The 15,482-nt window shown below is 36.4% G+C and overlaps 1 protein-coding gene across 1 annotated transcript in view; it reads left to right on the plus strand.

Annotated features, from left to right (window-relative positions):
• Positions 1-15,482, plus strand: part of LOC128558619 (remodeling and spacing factor 1-like) — a 40,896-nt gene that overhangs the window by 3,097 nt on the left and 22,317 nt on the right. The window contains exons 2-5 of the mRNA XM_053548464.1: positions 4,143-4,266; positions 7,293-7,408; positions 8,751-8,855; positions 12,763-12,842. Of these exons, the coding sequence (XP_053404439.1) occupies positions 4,143-4,266; positions 7,293-7,408; positions 8,751-8,855; positions 12,763-12,842 (425 nt within the window). The remainder of the gene's footprint in view (positions 1-4,142; positions 4,267-7,292; positions 7,409-8,750; positions 8,856-12,762; positions 12,843-15,482) is intronic.

The following is a 15,482-nucleotide window of genomic DNA, read 5'->3' on the forward strand; positions in this document are numbered from 1 at the left end:
AATATGATGTCATTTGATTTTGACCTTGACCTACTGACCTACTTTCTTGCTTTTTAAGATACAGCCTTGAAATATTGATGACATACACAGTTTTGCACACAAATGGTAAAACAATTTCATTGATTATAAATGTGACCTACTGACTTTCTTAATATTTTATCATTAGTTTGGCATTTGAAACATGTAGCTCATATTACTCAGGTAAGCGATCCAGGGTCATCATGGCCCTCTTGTTAAATATATAATATGTTATTGCACTGGCCCTGAATGAATACATATCAACAGCAAGTCACATCACACAGAATAAACAGGTTCCTTTGTTCCCGCTGTCATCAGCATGAATGCAAAGAAAAAGTTATCAGACAGGTCTTGCCCAGTATCTGATGCAAGTATCAAAAAATGTGCCGTGTATTAAACCCCCAACTGGGATATAAAAGCAGGAAGATGGCACTGGGGCAGGTTTCTTTATAAAATATGCATGGTAAACATCAGAGAACCCTTTTTTGAAATCCTGAAAGAACGCCTGAATGAAAAAATTTTAAAGCATGCACATTTATACTTTGATATGTATCATTTCTATTGGTGCATTTAATTTTTTCAAAAAATGTCTAGAAAGTATACTTATAGATTTTTTTTTAAATCTCAACTATCAAAAATTTGAATTTCCCGGGAGGGGCTTAGAGGTCATAACCTCAGAGAGCAGAGAAATGTAAACAGAATATGCACGTGGCTTTGTTTATCAACAAAAATACTGCAGCAGAAGATTATTCACTACATTCACAGTCACCTGTTTACCTGCTTTTTTATCACCTTTGTGTTTATCTCAGAAAATGGTTTACACTTATTATGTGCATGAAGTGAATAAATACTTGTTATATAACTAGTACATGTAGTACATAAGTGTTTATTTACTGTAATTTCTGACTGTTCTGTTTCCACAGTAACTATTTTCCATTTTCCCCACTCAATGCATTATATTCAATTGAATTTGGGAATAATCTAGTATGAAAGTCCAGTTGCAAAGTGCTACAAACTTATCAGTAAATTTGATGCCATGAATATGTATTGTTTTGACAGTCCTCCCTAATTGCCTATTATCTTGACTTTCTTGATAATACATTGACTGAAACAGGCCTCCAAAAATTCTGCCAAATTTTCATTTCATGTCTTGACACTGTGTTTCACAGTCCTGGTGTTACATTCATCTTGATTAATTTGGATTTAATTAAATAATTTCTCAAACGAAACAACATATCAAATGGGAATAAATTTTGCTTTGTTGACTGGAATGATAACATTGATAGGGAATCTACTTCCTATAGAACAATGTCTTTTAAAAGAAATCCCACAAAACTTATCAAGTACCTGTGAAGAAAAGAAAAACTAGTGATTTTAAAGAAAATATTTACAAAAATTGGATTAATAACATTTACAACTGAAAACAGCAAGTAAGTTGCATGCTCTTCTGTATTTTGAAAGATCGTCTGCTACAAGCTACCTGTATTTACAATGGTTATTTTTAGCTACTGCTTCTGAGTAACAAAATGTAGCTCCTCCCACTATTTTCTGTCTGCCCCGGTAGGAAATGTTAGGGAATATAGTGATTCAAAATTTCAGAGTTTTAGATTTAAAACAAATATGTATAATTTTCCAGTTTTACTACTCGCGATATTTATTAGCCACTTTGATCGCAAATTTGCCAGTTGGATCAAGTGGTGATTGACAGCATTGGCCCTCTGTATGTGACATTTTTAGCTCGCGTGTCACATAGTGACAAGGTGAGCTTTTGTGATCACATTTCGTCCGTCTGTTCGTGCGTCCATCCGTCAGCAATTTCTGTCTGCATGATAGTGGTTTCATTTATGATTTTATTAGCTCACCTGTCACATAGTGACAAGGTGAGCTTTTGTGATCACCATTCGTCCGTCGTCAGTCCGTGCGTGCATGCGTCCATCCGTCAACAATTCTTGTCTGCACGATAGTGGTTTCATTTATGATTTTATTTTAACCAAACTTGCACACAACTTGTATCACCATAAGATCTTGGTTCCTTTTTTGAACTGGCCAGGTCCCGTTATGGGTTCCAGAGTTATGGCCCCTGAAAGGGCCAAAATCAGCTGTTTTGACCTTGTCTGCACAATAGCAGCTTTATTTATAATTTGATTTTTACCAAACTGGCACACAACTTGTATCACCATAAGATCTTGGTTCCTTTCTTGAACTGGCCAGATTCCATTATAGGTTCCAGAGTTATGGCCCCTGAAAGGGCCAGAATTAGCTATTTTGACCCTGTAGCAGCTACATTTGTGATTTTGTTTTAACCAAACTTGCACACAACTTGTATCACTATAAGATCTTGGTTTCTTTTTTGAACTGGCTAGATTCCATTATTGGTTCCGGAGTTACGGCCCCTGACAGGGCCAGAATTAGCAATTTTTAGGTGTATTTTAACATATCTATACCTTGTAAGATTTTTTTTTTCTTTTTGGTTAAATTTCTGCCCTTTGTTGTTCCTGTCCTTTGGACTTAGTTATTTTTCCGAGGACTTTCTTGTCCTCAAGTGCAATGATAACAGGTGAGCGATATAGGGCCATCATGGCCCTCTTGTTTAATGTTGATCTTAATTATCACATGATTCAAAATTAACTGTTTCATACTTTCTGTCATGGACTTGTATATACCAATAACATTTGTTATAAAAAACTCTGTAATTTTGCCTTGGAATACATATATGTATATTAACACATTTTAGAATACATATTTTTTTAGCTCACCTGTCACAAAGTGACAAGGTGGGCTATTGTGACCGCTTGATGTCCATCGTGCGTAGTGCATAGTCAGTCGACCGTCAAGAATTTCTAAAAAAAAATCTTCTTCTTGAAAACCACTGGGCATAATTACACCAAACAGCACAGGAATGATCCTTGGATGGCCCCCTTTCAAATTTGTTCAAAGAATTGAATTTCATGCAGAACTCTGGTTGCCATGGCAACCGAAAGGAAAAACTTCAAAAATCTTCTTCTCAAAAACCAGAAGCCCTAGAGCTTAGATATTTGGTGTGAAGCATTGCCTGGTGGACCTCTACCAAATTTATTCAAATCATGACCCCCAGGGTCAAAATTGACCCTGTCCCAGGGGTCACTTGATTTTACATAGAAAAATCTTCTTCTCAAAAACCAGAAGCCCTAGAGCTTAGATATTTGACATGTAGCATTGCCTAGTGGACCTCTACTAAAATTGTTCAAATTATAACCCCGGGGTCAAAATTGACTCTGCCCTAGGAGTCACTTGATTTTACATAGATTTCTAAAGGATAATTTTCAAAAAATATAAAAAAAAATAAATAAACCAGAAGGCCTAGAGATTAGATATTTAACATGTAGCATTGCCTAGTGGACCTCTACAAAATTTGTTCAAATCATGACCCCGAGGTCTCTTGATTTTACATAGGAAAATCTTCAAAAAATTTCTAAAAATTAACCAGAAGGCCTAGATCTTAGATATTTGACATGTAGCATTAGCTAGTCATGGTAGTAGACTTCAGCAAAATTTGTTCAGATCATGACCTCAAGGGTCATATTTGACCCCGCCACATGGAGTAACTTGATTATTTGGTTATACATAGAAAAATCTTTAAAATTTCTAAAAATAAACCAGAAGGCCTAGAACTTAGATATTTCACATGTAGCATTGCCTAGTGGACCTCTACAAAATGTGTTCAAATCTTGACCCAGCCCCAGGGGTTACTTGATTGTACATAGGAAAATCTTCATAAATTTGCATAAAATAAACCAGAAGGCCTAGATCTTAGATATTTGATATGTAACATTGCCTAGTAGATTTCTACAAACTTTGTTCAAATCATGACCTTCGGGTTAAAATTGGCCCTGCCCCAGGGGTTACTTGATTGTACATCAGAAAATCTTACAAAATAATTCTAAAAATCATCAGTTTGACATTTGAAACATGTAGCTCATATTACTCAGGTGAGCGATCCAGGGTCATCATGACCCTCTTGTTTAAAATTCTATCAATTTCACTTCAGTACACAAAAAATAAGCAAGTTAAATTATTGCAATATGGTAACCTGTGTAAGGTCTGCATCATTAATACCTAAATATAATTGTTTGTGATTGATGTAGTTACCAGCAAGAAGGGCGTCGCTGAAAACATCTGACAGCGAGAAAGAGGAGGATAATGGGAGTAATGTGGAGAATGTACCAGTTAAACTCGGCAGAAACGCTAAACGTGCTGCAGCAAGAAAATGTAAGTGTTTTTAGCTCGACTATTCATAGAATAGTAGAGCTATTGGACTCGCCCATGCGTTGACATCCGCGTCCCGATTTGGTTAAGTTTTTGTATGTAAGCTGGTATTTCAGCAACCACTTGTTGGAATGGATTGAAACTTCACACACTTATTCACTGTGATAAACTGACTTACACTGCACAGGTTCCATAACTCTATTTTGCTTTTTTACAAAATTATGCCCCTTTTTTGACTTGAATTTTTGGTTAAGGTTTTGTATATAAGCTGGTATCTCAGTAACCATTTGTGGGAATGGATTGAAACTTCACACACTTATTTACTGCGATAAACTGACTTACATTGCACAGGTTCCATAACTCTGTTTTGCTTTTTTACAAAATTATGCCCCTTTTTCGACTTAGAATTTTTTGGTTAAGGTTTTGTATGTAAGCTGGTATCTCAGTACTTACTAATTGGAATGGATTAAAAATTCACACACTTGTTCACTGTCATGATCTGACATGCACAAAGCAGGTCCCATAACTCTATTTTGCTTTTTTACAAAATTATGCCCATTTTTCAACATAGAAATTTTTGGTTAAGTTTTTGTATGTAAGCTGGTATCTCAGTATCCACTAATGGAAAAGGATTGAAACTTCACATGCTTGTTCACTGTCATGATGTGACATGCAGTGCAAAGGGTCAATAACTCAACTTTGCATTTTACAAAATTATGCCCCTTTTTAAACTTAGGAGTTTTGGGTTAAATTCTTATATGTAAGCTGGTATCTCAGTACCCACTAATGGGAATGGATTGAAACTTCACACACTTGTCCACTGTCATGAGCTGATAAGCACTATGCAGGTTCCATAACCCTATTTTGCTTTTTTTAAATTATGCCCCTTTTTCGACTTTCGTATTCAATCAATCGACAAGGCTGTTGAATAGTCGAGCGTTGCTGTCCTCCGACAGCTCTTGTTTGCTTAGATATCAAAAATCCAATTACAAGTTTGTTGTGGCAGAAATAATTTCAAATAGAACGAAACTTATTACTTAAAATTTATCATGGCTCTTGCTGCAACAATTGTGGGATTTGTATATTGTGACTTGTATTTTTTTTCTACAGTTAACATGGTTAACACAGAGGAAAAAGTTACTAGTTTGGATTAATGTATTGAAAGTTTGGCATGGCCTATCAATAGCTTAGAGAACAAACAAGGTTGGGATTGCATATAGGATCATTTGGGTTCAGTTCAGTTCAGCAGAACTTAATTAATTTGCATACTGTGAAATCATTTAATTTCGTCGGCACGAAATTTCGTGGTTTTGGCCAAAACGGCTGTTTCGTGGGGACGTAAATTCGTGGATTTTCAATTTTTGAAAACAAAAAATCATAATTTCCACAAGAATAGATCTACTAGTACTTCTGTACTTACATATGAAGCCTACCCGTGTCAAACATCGCTACCATGGTTACCGAATTTGCAATCTACGCCGCGGGAGATTAGCGAGTGATCTATGATGATGTGCCAATTAACGACCGCGTTATCTATAATTATACGACCCCTAATTTGCAAAACTTTTTAAAACTGTGAAATATTCAATAAGAACAGTCGGCGCCGATTAAAAAGTGTCAAAACCATAGCACCTTGCACAACTAGCATTCATAATTGAAACAAATATAAAATTGATCATTGATCATTTGATCGTGTTTTAAACAAAAACTTGTTATTGTACTGCAAATTAAAACGAACTGTTATAGCTTTAAATAATGTTGTTTTTATTCCGTAGTACTAGTGTAACTATAGTACTAGTAGTCCTTACACAATCTATTATAAACTGGTCCGATGTTTTTTTTCTTGTTTTTTTTTTTTTGAAAAATGAATGCGCATCTGCATCTAAAATTACAAGCTGTTGAACTTGTGCAGGTGTTATTTCCTGCTGAAAAACGTGTAATAGGTATTAATGCATCTGACGTAAATCTAGAAATTAATTTATAATATTTAATAGTTCCAAAGTCGTAGTATTTTACTACATGTCAGTAAAAATAAGGCTAGTGTATGCACATTGCATAGCCAGACCGAAAAAATCAAAGAACAGTCGTATTATAGTGCGGGTTGGCACGAGACGCTACATCAAACTTCCATATTTAGTATCTACTTTCAGTTTGACAAGCATGTCATAAACATACCACGGGTACATTTCATTTAGAAATAGTCGGTTTTGTTTCCAAGCATACTTATGTTTATCGTTGATGTAGCCTCCATAAACTACACGAAAGCTGTAGGTTAGTACTACCACATGCATACAACTACAGGTCAGATCGAACAGCTATGGTGTCTTTTTTGACGACTTTGCGTACAATTAAAAATTATTGTGGGCACAATTTGTTCGTTGGGACTTAAATTCGTGGTTGAGCTCAACCACGAAATCCACGAAAATTAATCCCCCATGAATAATAATGATTTCACAGTACTTTGAAAATTCCGCTGTTGCATAGTGATCTACTTTGTTGTCTATTTGTACCTTTTGGAGTGCAGAAATTTTGAGAGTAGTGGTTGAGTAATGGTTCAAATCCAGGTCTTTTTTTTTTCAATTTTCTTTTAGTTAAGAAGTAATTTAGATGTCATAGTGTCATGGTTAAAGTCACATTAACTGAAAAAAGAAGATTTTTTTTCGCTGTGATCATAAGCAGGGTGGTTTCAAGTTAATAACTTTAGTATAGATTGACATGTATTCTTAGCAAACTTGTACGAAGTTCTTTTTTGGATTAGTTACTAAAAATAGAAAATGTTTTGTTGTTTTTTTATTTTAAAAAAAACCCCACTATTTTTGTGGAATTTCCATGTCTCTTGCTATGCGATTTATTACACTAAAATGTAGTTAATTTCACAAATATATGCAGGCAAATGAAAATTTGAAGTGTGTTTTATACAAGAACAACTGTATGTAAAAGGAGCACTACACAGAGTCTACCTAGCATTCCCTGGTGACCAGATTGTTTATATATTCTAGGTATAACTATTGCGATTATTGGTTATTTAGGTACTAATTATGCGGAATCATTAGGACAGTTAAATTTCACCGAAGAAATCATTGAAGAAGAAGCAGCAGTGGAAGAGCCATGTAAAGCGTGCAATAAAAATGAGGACCCTTCAACCGTAAGTACATTGATAATACTTGTCATCCCAGATTCTGGCTGCATCCAAATACTTGTTTGGGAAGTATTAGAGTAACAAATAAGCTGTTGAAATTAATCTTTTTTTTTTTTATTTACATTATACTGTTATCATGGTTATAAGAAATTAACATTTCAAAAGTGACGTCCACCCATAATACAGTGTACAATTTCATGTCTGCTCTGTAACTCTTGAACCCCTTGAAGGATTTCAAAGAAACTTGACACAAATGTTCACCACACCGAGATGATGTGCAGAGCGCATGTTTTGGATGTCTCGCTTCAAGGTCAAGGTCACACTTAGGGGTCAAAGGTCATATATGACTGCTTTGTGTATATTGCTTTGCTTTGCACTGCTCTTTTTTGTACCCCCCGACAACAAAGTTGTAAGGGGGGTATACTGGTTTCAGGTTGTCTGTCTGTCTGTCTGTCCGTCTGGCCATCTGTCCGTAGATGCAATCTTGTGCGCACCATCTCTCCTTATCCCCTTGACAGAATTTAATGAAACTTCACACAAGTGATCAGTACCAACAGTAGTTGTGCATTGGGCATGTTAGGTTCTTTTAGAAAAAAAAATTTGCAGAGTTATGGGACTTTGTTTTTTGTTACTATACTATATACATAGACACAATCTTGTGCGCACCATCTCTCCTCATCCTCTTCACACAATTTAATGAAACTTCACACAAGTGATCAGTAACAACAGTAGTTGTGCATGGGGCATGTTAGGTTCTTTCAGCGACAAAAATTGCAGTGTTATGGGACTTTGTTTTATGCAGTTTTGTGCGTGCCTAATCTACCAAACCCTTGCACACAATTTAATGAAACTTCACACAAGTGATCAGTACCAACCCTAGTTGTGCATGGTGCATGTTACATTCTTTTAGATAAATATTCTGCATAGTTATGGGACTTTGTTTTTTGTTACTATACTGTATACATACAGTCTATATATACATACAGTCCACATAATTATGCAATCTTGTCTGCGTCAAATTGCAATGTACTGTGTCAGTACATGCGGGGGGAGGTGGGGGGGTGGGTACATTCATCACCTTTAGTGATAGCTCTAGTTTTATTTGGCAGATCCCTTTTTTGTTCACTTACAATAAAAAAAATTGAATTACTTCCCTTTTATGTTACTATAAAGAGCTTATTTTAAAACTTTTTTTAATTTTGGCCATAGGAAAAAACCAAGACCACTTTTCTGTGGTACAGTATGGATGGTACCTCAAATGCTTAGGTGTATTTTGACATATCTGTACCTGGTTAGAAGTTTTTGTGGAATTTTTTGGAAGATGTGGCTCATGTGTTCTGTATTTCAGATTTTACTCTGTGATAAATGTGATGGCAGCTATCATATGTCGTGTCTCTCACCACCCCTGTCACTTGTGCCTTTAGAAGACTGGTTTTGTCCACAGTGTGAACATGTAAGTTAACATTTAGCAGACTGGTATTGGTTTTACTCTAAGCAGATGTAGTAGCAGAAGAGCATCATTATTTAACTTTAAAATTAGACTGACTTGCTGTACAGTCAAACCTGTGTTTAATAGCCAGCCAATGGAAGCCAAGTTGAAGCTAATGAAAATGTCAATTTTAAAAATTAACTGACGTCTTCTTAAGACAAATGGTTCCTTAGTACAGATGACTGCAAAAGCAGGGCTAACTGTAATGCTGTATGTTTGGATTGCAGTATTTTTTGTCAAGTTTATACATACAAATGTTGACAAAACTTTACATCAGTGTAGCTGATGTTACATCAGCAAAATACCACAGGAACATGATTTTACATTCTAGGTGAAAGCATGGTAAATTAGAGATTATGTTCTTTCAATTCAAGTACTGTATAGCTGGTTAATTCTGTGGGCAAAACATTCTGCGGTTTTGTCCTAAAATGGGCCTAGTTTATTTCTGCAATTTTTAGCTTGACTATACGAAGTATAAGGAGAGCTATCCTACTCGCCCGGCGTCGGCGTCGGCGTCTTTCCGCGTCCCCACCTTGGTTAAAGTTTTGGTGCACTTTCTCTTTTTTTCAACTTATCTCTGTAATTACTTGATGGATTTGATTCAAACTTGAAATACTTATTCCTCATCATCATCCACATCATCTGACATAAGGGCCATAACTCTGGCTCCAATATTTCATGAATTATCCCCCCTTTTCACTTAGATTTTCAGGTTAAAGTTTTGATGCACTTTCACTCTGTCTCTGTTATTACTGAATGGATTTGATTCAAACTTAAAATAATTGTTCAACATCATCACCCACATCATATGACACAAGGTGCATAACCCTGGCACCATTTTTTTAGCTCACCTGTCACAAAGTGACAAGGTGAGCTTTTGTGATCGAGCGGTGTCCGTCGTCCGTGCGTCCGTAAACTTTTCCTTGTGACATCTCTAGAGGTCACATTTTTCATGGGATCTTTATGAAAGTCGGTCAGAATGTTCATCTTGGTAAATTCTAGGTGAAGTTCGAAACTGGGTCACGTGCCATCAAAAACTAGGTCAGTAGGTCTAAAAATAGAAAAACCTTGTGACCTCTCTAGAGGCCATAATTTTCAATGGATCTTCATGAAAATTGGTCAGAATGTTCACCTTGATGATATCTAGGTCAGTTTTGAAACTGGGTCACGTGCGGTCAAAAACTAGGTCAGTAGGTCTAAAAATAGAAAAACCTTGTGACCCCTCTAGAGGCCATATATTTCACAGAATCTTCATGAAAATTGGTCAGAATGTTCACCTTGATGATATCTAGCTCAGTTTTGAAACTGGGTCATGTGCCTTCAAAAACTAGGTCAGGCGGTCTAAAAATAGAAAAACCTTGTGACCTCTCTAGAGGCCATATATTTCACAAGATCTTCATGAAAATTGGTCAGAGCGTTCACCTTGATGATATCTAGGTCAAGTTCGAAACTGGGTCACGTGCGGTCAAAAACTAGGTCAGTAGGTCTAAAAATAGAAAAACCTTGTGACCTTTCTAGAGGCCATATATTTCACAAGATCTTCATGAAAATTGGTCAGAATGTTCACCTTGATGATATCTAGGTCAAGTTCGAAACTGGGTCACGTGCCATCAAAAACTAGGTCAGTAGGTCAAATAATAGAAAAATCTTGTGACCTCTCTAAAGGCCATATTTTTCATGGGATCTGTATGAAAGTTGGTCTGGATGTTCATCTTGATGATGTCTAGGTCAATTTCGAAACTCGGTCACGTGCGGTCAAAAACTAGGTCAGTAGTTCTAAAAATAGAAAAACCTTGTGACCTCTCTAGAGGCCATATATTTCATGAAATCTTCATGAAAATTGGTCAAAATGTTCACCTTGATGATATCTAAATCAAGTTCGAAAGTGGGTCACGTGCCGTCAAAAACTAGGTCAGTAGGTCAAATAATGGAAAAACCTTGAGACCTCTCTAGAGGCCATATTTTTCAATGGATCTTCATGAAAGTTGGTCTGAATGTTCATCTTGATGATATCTAGGTCAAGTTCGAAACAGGGTCATGTGCGGTCAAAAACTACGTCAGTAGGTCTAAAAATAGAAAAACCTTGTGACCTCTCTAGAGGCCATACTTGTGAATGGATCTCCATAAAAATTGGTCAGAATGTTCATTTTGATGATATCTAAATCAAGTTCGAAAGTGGGTCACTTGCCATCAAAAAGTAGGTCAGAAGGTCAAATAATGAAAAAACGTTGTGACCTCTCTAGAGGCCATATTTTTCATGGGATCTGTATGAAAGTTGGTCTGAATGTTTATCTTGATGATATCTAGATCAAGTTTTAAACTGGGTCAACTGCGATCAAAAGTAAGGTCAGTAGGTCTTGAAATAGTAAAACCTTGTGACCTCTCTAGAGGCCATACCCTTGAATGGATCTTCATGAAAATTGGTCAGAATGTTCACCTTGATGATATCTAGGTCAGGTTTGAAACTGGGTCACGTGCCTTAAAAAACTAGGTCAATAGGTCAAACAATAGAAAAACCTTGTGACCTCTCTAGAGACCATATTTTTCAATGGATCTTCATGAAAATTGGTCAGAATTTTTATCTTGCTAATATCTAGGTCAGGTTCAAAACTGGGTCACATGAGCTCAAAAACTAGGTCACTATGTCAAATAATAGAAAAAACGACGTCATACTCAAAACTGGATCATGTGGGAAGAGGTGAGCGATTCAGGACCATCATGGTCCTCTTGTTTATGAATTATTCCACCTTTTTACTTAGAATTTCAGGTTAAAGTTTTGGTGCACTTTCACTCTACCTCTGTTATAACTGAATGGATTTGATTCAAACTTAAAATAGTTGTTCAGCATCATCACCCACATCATATGACACAAGATGCATAACTCTAGCATCAATTTTTCATGAATTATTCCCCTTTTTACTTAGAATTTCAGGTTAAAGTTTTATGCACTTTCACTCTATCTCTGGTATTTCTGAATGGATCTGATTCAGACTTAAACAATTGTTCAGCATCATTACCCTTATCATATGACACAAGGTGCATAACTCTGGGACCAATTTTTCATGAATTATTTCCCCTTTTTACTTAGAATTTTAGGTTAAAGTTTTGATGCACTTTTACTCTGTCTCTGTTATTACTGAATGGATTTGATTCAAACTTAAAATGGTTGTTCAACATCATCACCCACACCATATGACGCAAGGTGCATAACTCTGGCGCCAGTTTTTCATTAATTATTCCTCCTTTTTACTTAGAATTTTAGGTTAAAGTTTTGATGCACTTCCACTCTGTCTCTTTTATTACTGAATGGATTTGATTCTAACTTAAAATAGTTGTTCAACATCATCACCCACGCTATATGACACAAGCTGCATAACTCTGGCACCAATATTTAATGAATTATGCCCCTTTTTGCTCAGGATATACTTATATAGCGTTTTGATACATTTTATCTTTACCTCTCTTATTACTTTAAGTTGATATTTTTGACATAGACTCAGGCTATTGTGCAATATCTTCATCCACAATTGGAGTCATTAAACACTCCAGTGACAGCTCTAGTTTCCTCAGATGTGCCCATTTTCACTATCCAGCATCGAAATAGTCGAGCGCGCTGTCTCCTGTGACAGCTCTTGTTATTTCTGCGACATTCGAGAAAAGCAGGAATTAATTTTGCGGTTTGCATAAATCGGAAGTTATATACGGTATATATATATGGTATACCATGTCTGACATCAAACTAATAAATGTTAATAGTACTTTCAAAAATTGTAGCTTTTCTGTTCAATTAAATGTGGATAGATATGAATAAAAGATGTGGTCATGCAAAACCAGTTATGATGATAGCTATTAATGAATGTCTGTTTTGTAGAATATGCTGATTGAGAGCCTAAGAGAGAAAGTGAAAGAAGTGAAAAAAGCTAAAAGGAGATTCAGCCGAGGACAAGACAGGTATAGTCAATTAACATTCATGACCTGTTCTGGTCTTAATGTCATTTTAGAGCAAGTTGTTTATAATTGAAGTTGATTGTTGTGGAATTGCTGTCAAAATTTTCTGTATCTGTATTTTTTAACTCACCTTATTTCTGAAAAATACTTTTTGAATTCTCTAGCAGAATATTGACATATATCTGCTCCATACTATCTTAACCATTTGAAAAGATTTTCATAAAGCTTGTTAACCTTATCAATACAACATGCAGGATTCACCACCCATGCCTGTAGGTTGAAGGTCAAGGTCACATTTTTAGGTCAAAGGCCATTTAATTTTCCTGTTTCAAATCGATATATGGTGGTATTAATCACATTCAGTGATAGCTCTACAAATCTACTCCAGACTAAATTAAATTAAATTAGATTAAAATAATAAATCCGTCACCTCAATGCAACAAAGTCATATCTTATTATATATTTATAATAAGATACGACTTTGTTGCGTTGAGGTGACTGTATGAGTAGAAATCAGCTTCAGGTGAGTGGAACCGATTTTAAAATAATTTTACACAAATGGTTTTTGTGTGACCCTCTTCCAAGATTGTTCAAATTATTCTGATTCATCAAAAAAACACGGCTGCCAGGGGGCGTGGTCACTTTTCTTCTCTGAATCAATAATAGGTAGAGCCTTAATATTTGGCATGTAATATCAGATTTGTAATGTCTACCATAATTGTTCAAATTATTGCTGTAGGGTCAAAAGTGTGTGTGACATGTGTATAATATAGGCTAATATAAAAGGAACCTGGGACCTCCGTGGCCGAGTGGTTATTAGGTCGCTGACTTCAAATCACTTGCCCCTCATCGATGTGGGTTGAGCCTCACTCGGGGCGTTGAATTCTTCATGTGAGGAAGCCATCCAGCTGGCTTACGGAAGGTCGGTGGTTCTACCCAGGTGCCCGCTCGTGATGAAATAATGCATGGAGGGGCACCTGGGGTCTTCCTCCACCATTAAAGCTGGAAAGTCGCCATATGAAGGGCCAGAATTAGCTATTTTGACCTTGTCTGCACAATAGCAGCTTCATTTATGATTTGAATTTAACCAAACTTGCACACAACTTGTATCACCATAAAATCTTGGTTCCTTTCTTGAACTGGCGAGATTCCATTATGGGTTCCAGAGTGATGGCCCCTGAAACGGCCAAAATTAGCTATTTTGACCTTGTCTGCACAATAGCAGCTTCATTTATGATTTGAATTTAATCAAGCTTGCACAAAACTTGTGTCACCATAAGATCTCGATTCCTTTCTTGATCTGGCCAGATCCCACAATGGGTTCCAGAGTTATGGCCCCTGAAAGGGCCAAAATTAGCTATTTTGACCTTGTCTGCACAATAGCAGCTTCATTTATGATTTGATTTTAACCAAACTTGCACACAACTTGTATCACCACGAGATCTTGCTTCCTTTCTTCAACTTGCCAGATTCCATCATGGGTTCCAGCGTTATGGCCCCTTAAAGGTCCAGAATTGGCTATTTTGGCTTTTGCAGCAATATAGAGACTTCATTTATGGTTTTATGTGATACAAACTTCCAAAATATCTTCAACAACAATAAATCTTGGATTCCATCACAAATCAGATCCAGTCGTAGGTTCCAGAGTTATTTTATATCTGATTACCTCCCCTGATTGTAATCAAAATGGATTTATATCAGTAAGTACTTATAGGACTTATTTGAAATTTCATTATTGTTATTAGTTGGACAGAGACAATCAGGGTAGGTAACTATGGACTGGTTTTTTGTCAAATTACCTCCCTTTATTTCAAATTAAAATGGGTATATCTCCATAACTAATGAAGATACTGGTCTGAAATTTCATTTATGTCAACAGATTTATTTGGCAGATCCTTCTTTTGTTAGCTCACCAGTCACAAAGTGACAAGGTGAGCTTTTGTGATCGTGCGGTGTCCGGCGTCCGTCGTCCGTGCGTCCGTCCGTGCGTAAACTTTTCCTTGTGACATCTCTAGAGGTCACATTTTTTGTGGGATCTTTATGAAAGTTGGTCAGAATGTTCATCTTGATGATATCTAGGTCAAGTTCGAAACTGGGTCACGTGCCGTCAAAAACTAGGTCAGTAGGTCTAAAAATAGAAAAACCTTGTGACCTCTCTAGAGGCCATATATTTCACAAGATCTTCATGAAAATTGGTCAGAATGTTCACCTTGATGATATCTAGGTTAAGTTCGAAACTGGGTCACGTGGGGTCAAAAACTAGGTCAGTAGGTCTAAAAATAGAAAAACCTTGTGACTTCTCTAGAGGCCATATTTTTCATGAGATCTTCATGAATATTGGTCAGAATGTTCACCTTGATGATGTCTAGGTCAAGTTCGAAACTGGGTCACGTGGGGTCAAAAACTAGGTCATTAGGTCTAAAAATAGAATAACCTTGTGACCTCTCTAGAGGCCATATTTCTCAATGGATCTTCATGAAGATTGGTCAGAATTTTCACCTTGATGATATCTAGGTCAAGTTCGAAACTGGGTCACGTGGGGTTAAAAACTAGGTCAGTAGATCTAAAAATAGAAAAACCTTGTGACCTCTCTAGAGGCCATATTTTTCATGAGATCTTCATGAATATTGGTCAGAATGTTCA

This window comes from Mercenaria mercenaria, chromosome 7 (assembly GCF_021730395.1).
Source record: "Mercenaria mercenaria strain notata chromosome 7, MADL_Memer_1, whole genome shotgun sequence".
Classification (NCBI taxonomy): domain Eukaryota; kingdom Metazoa; phylum Mollusca; class Bivalvia; order Venerida; family Veneridae; genus Mercenaria; species Mercenaria mercenaria.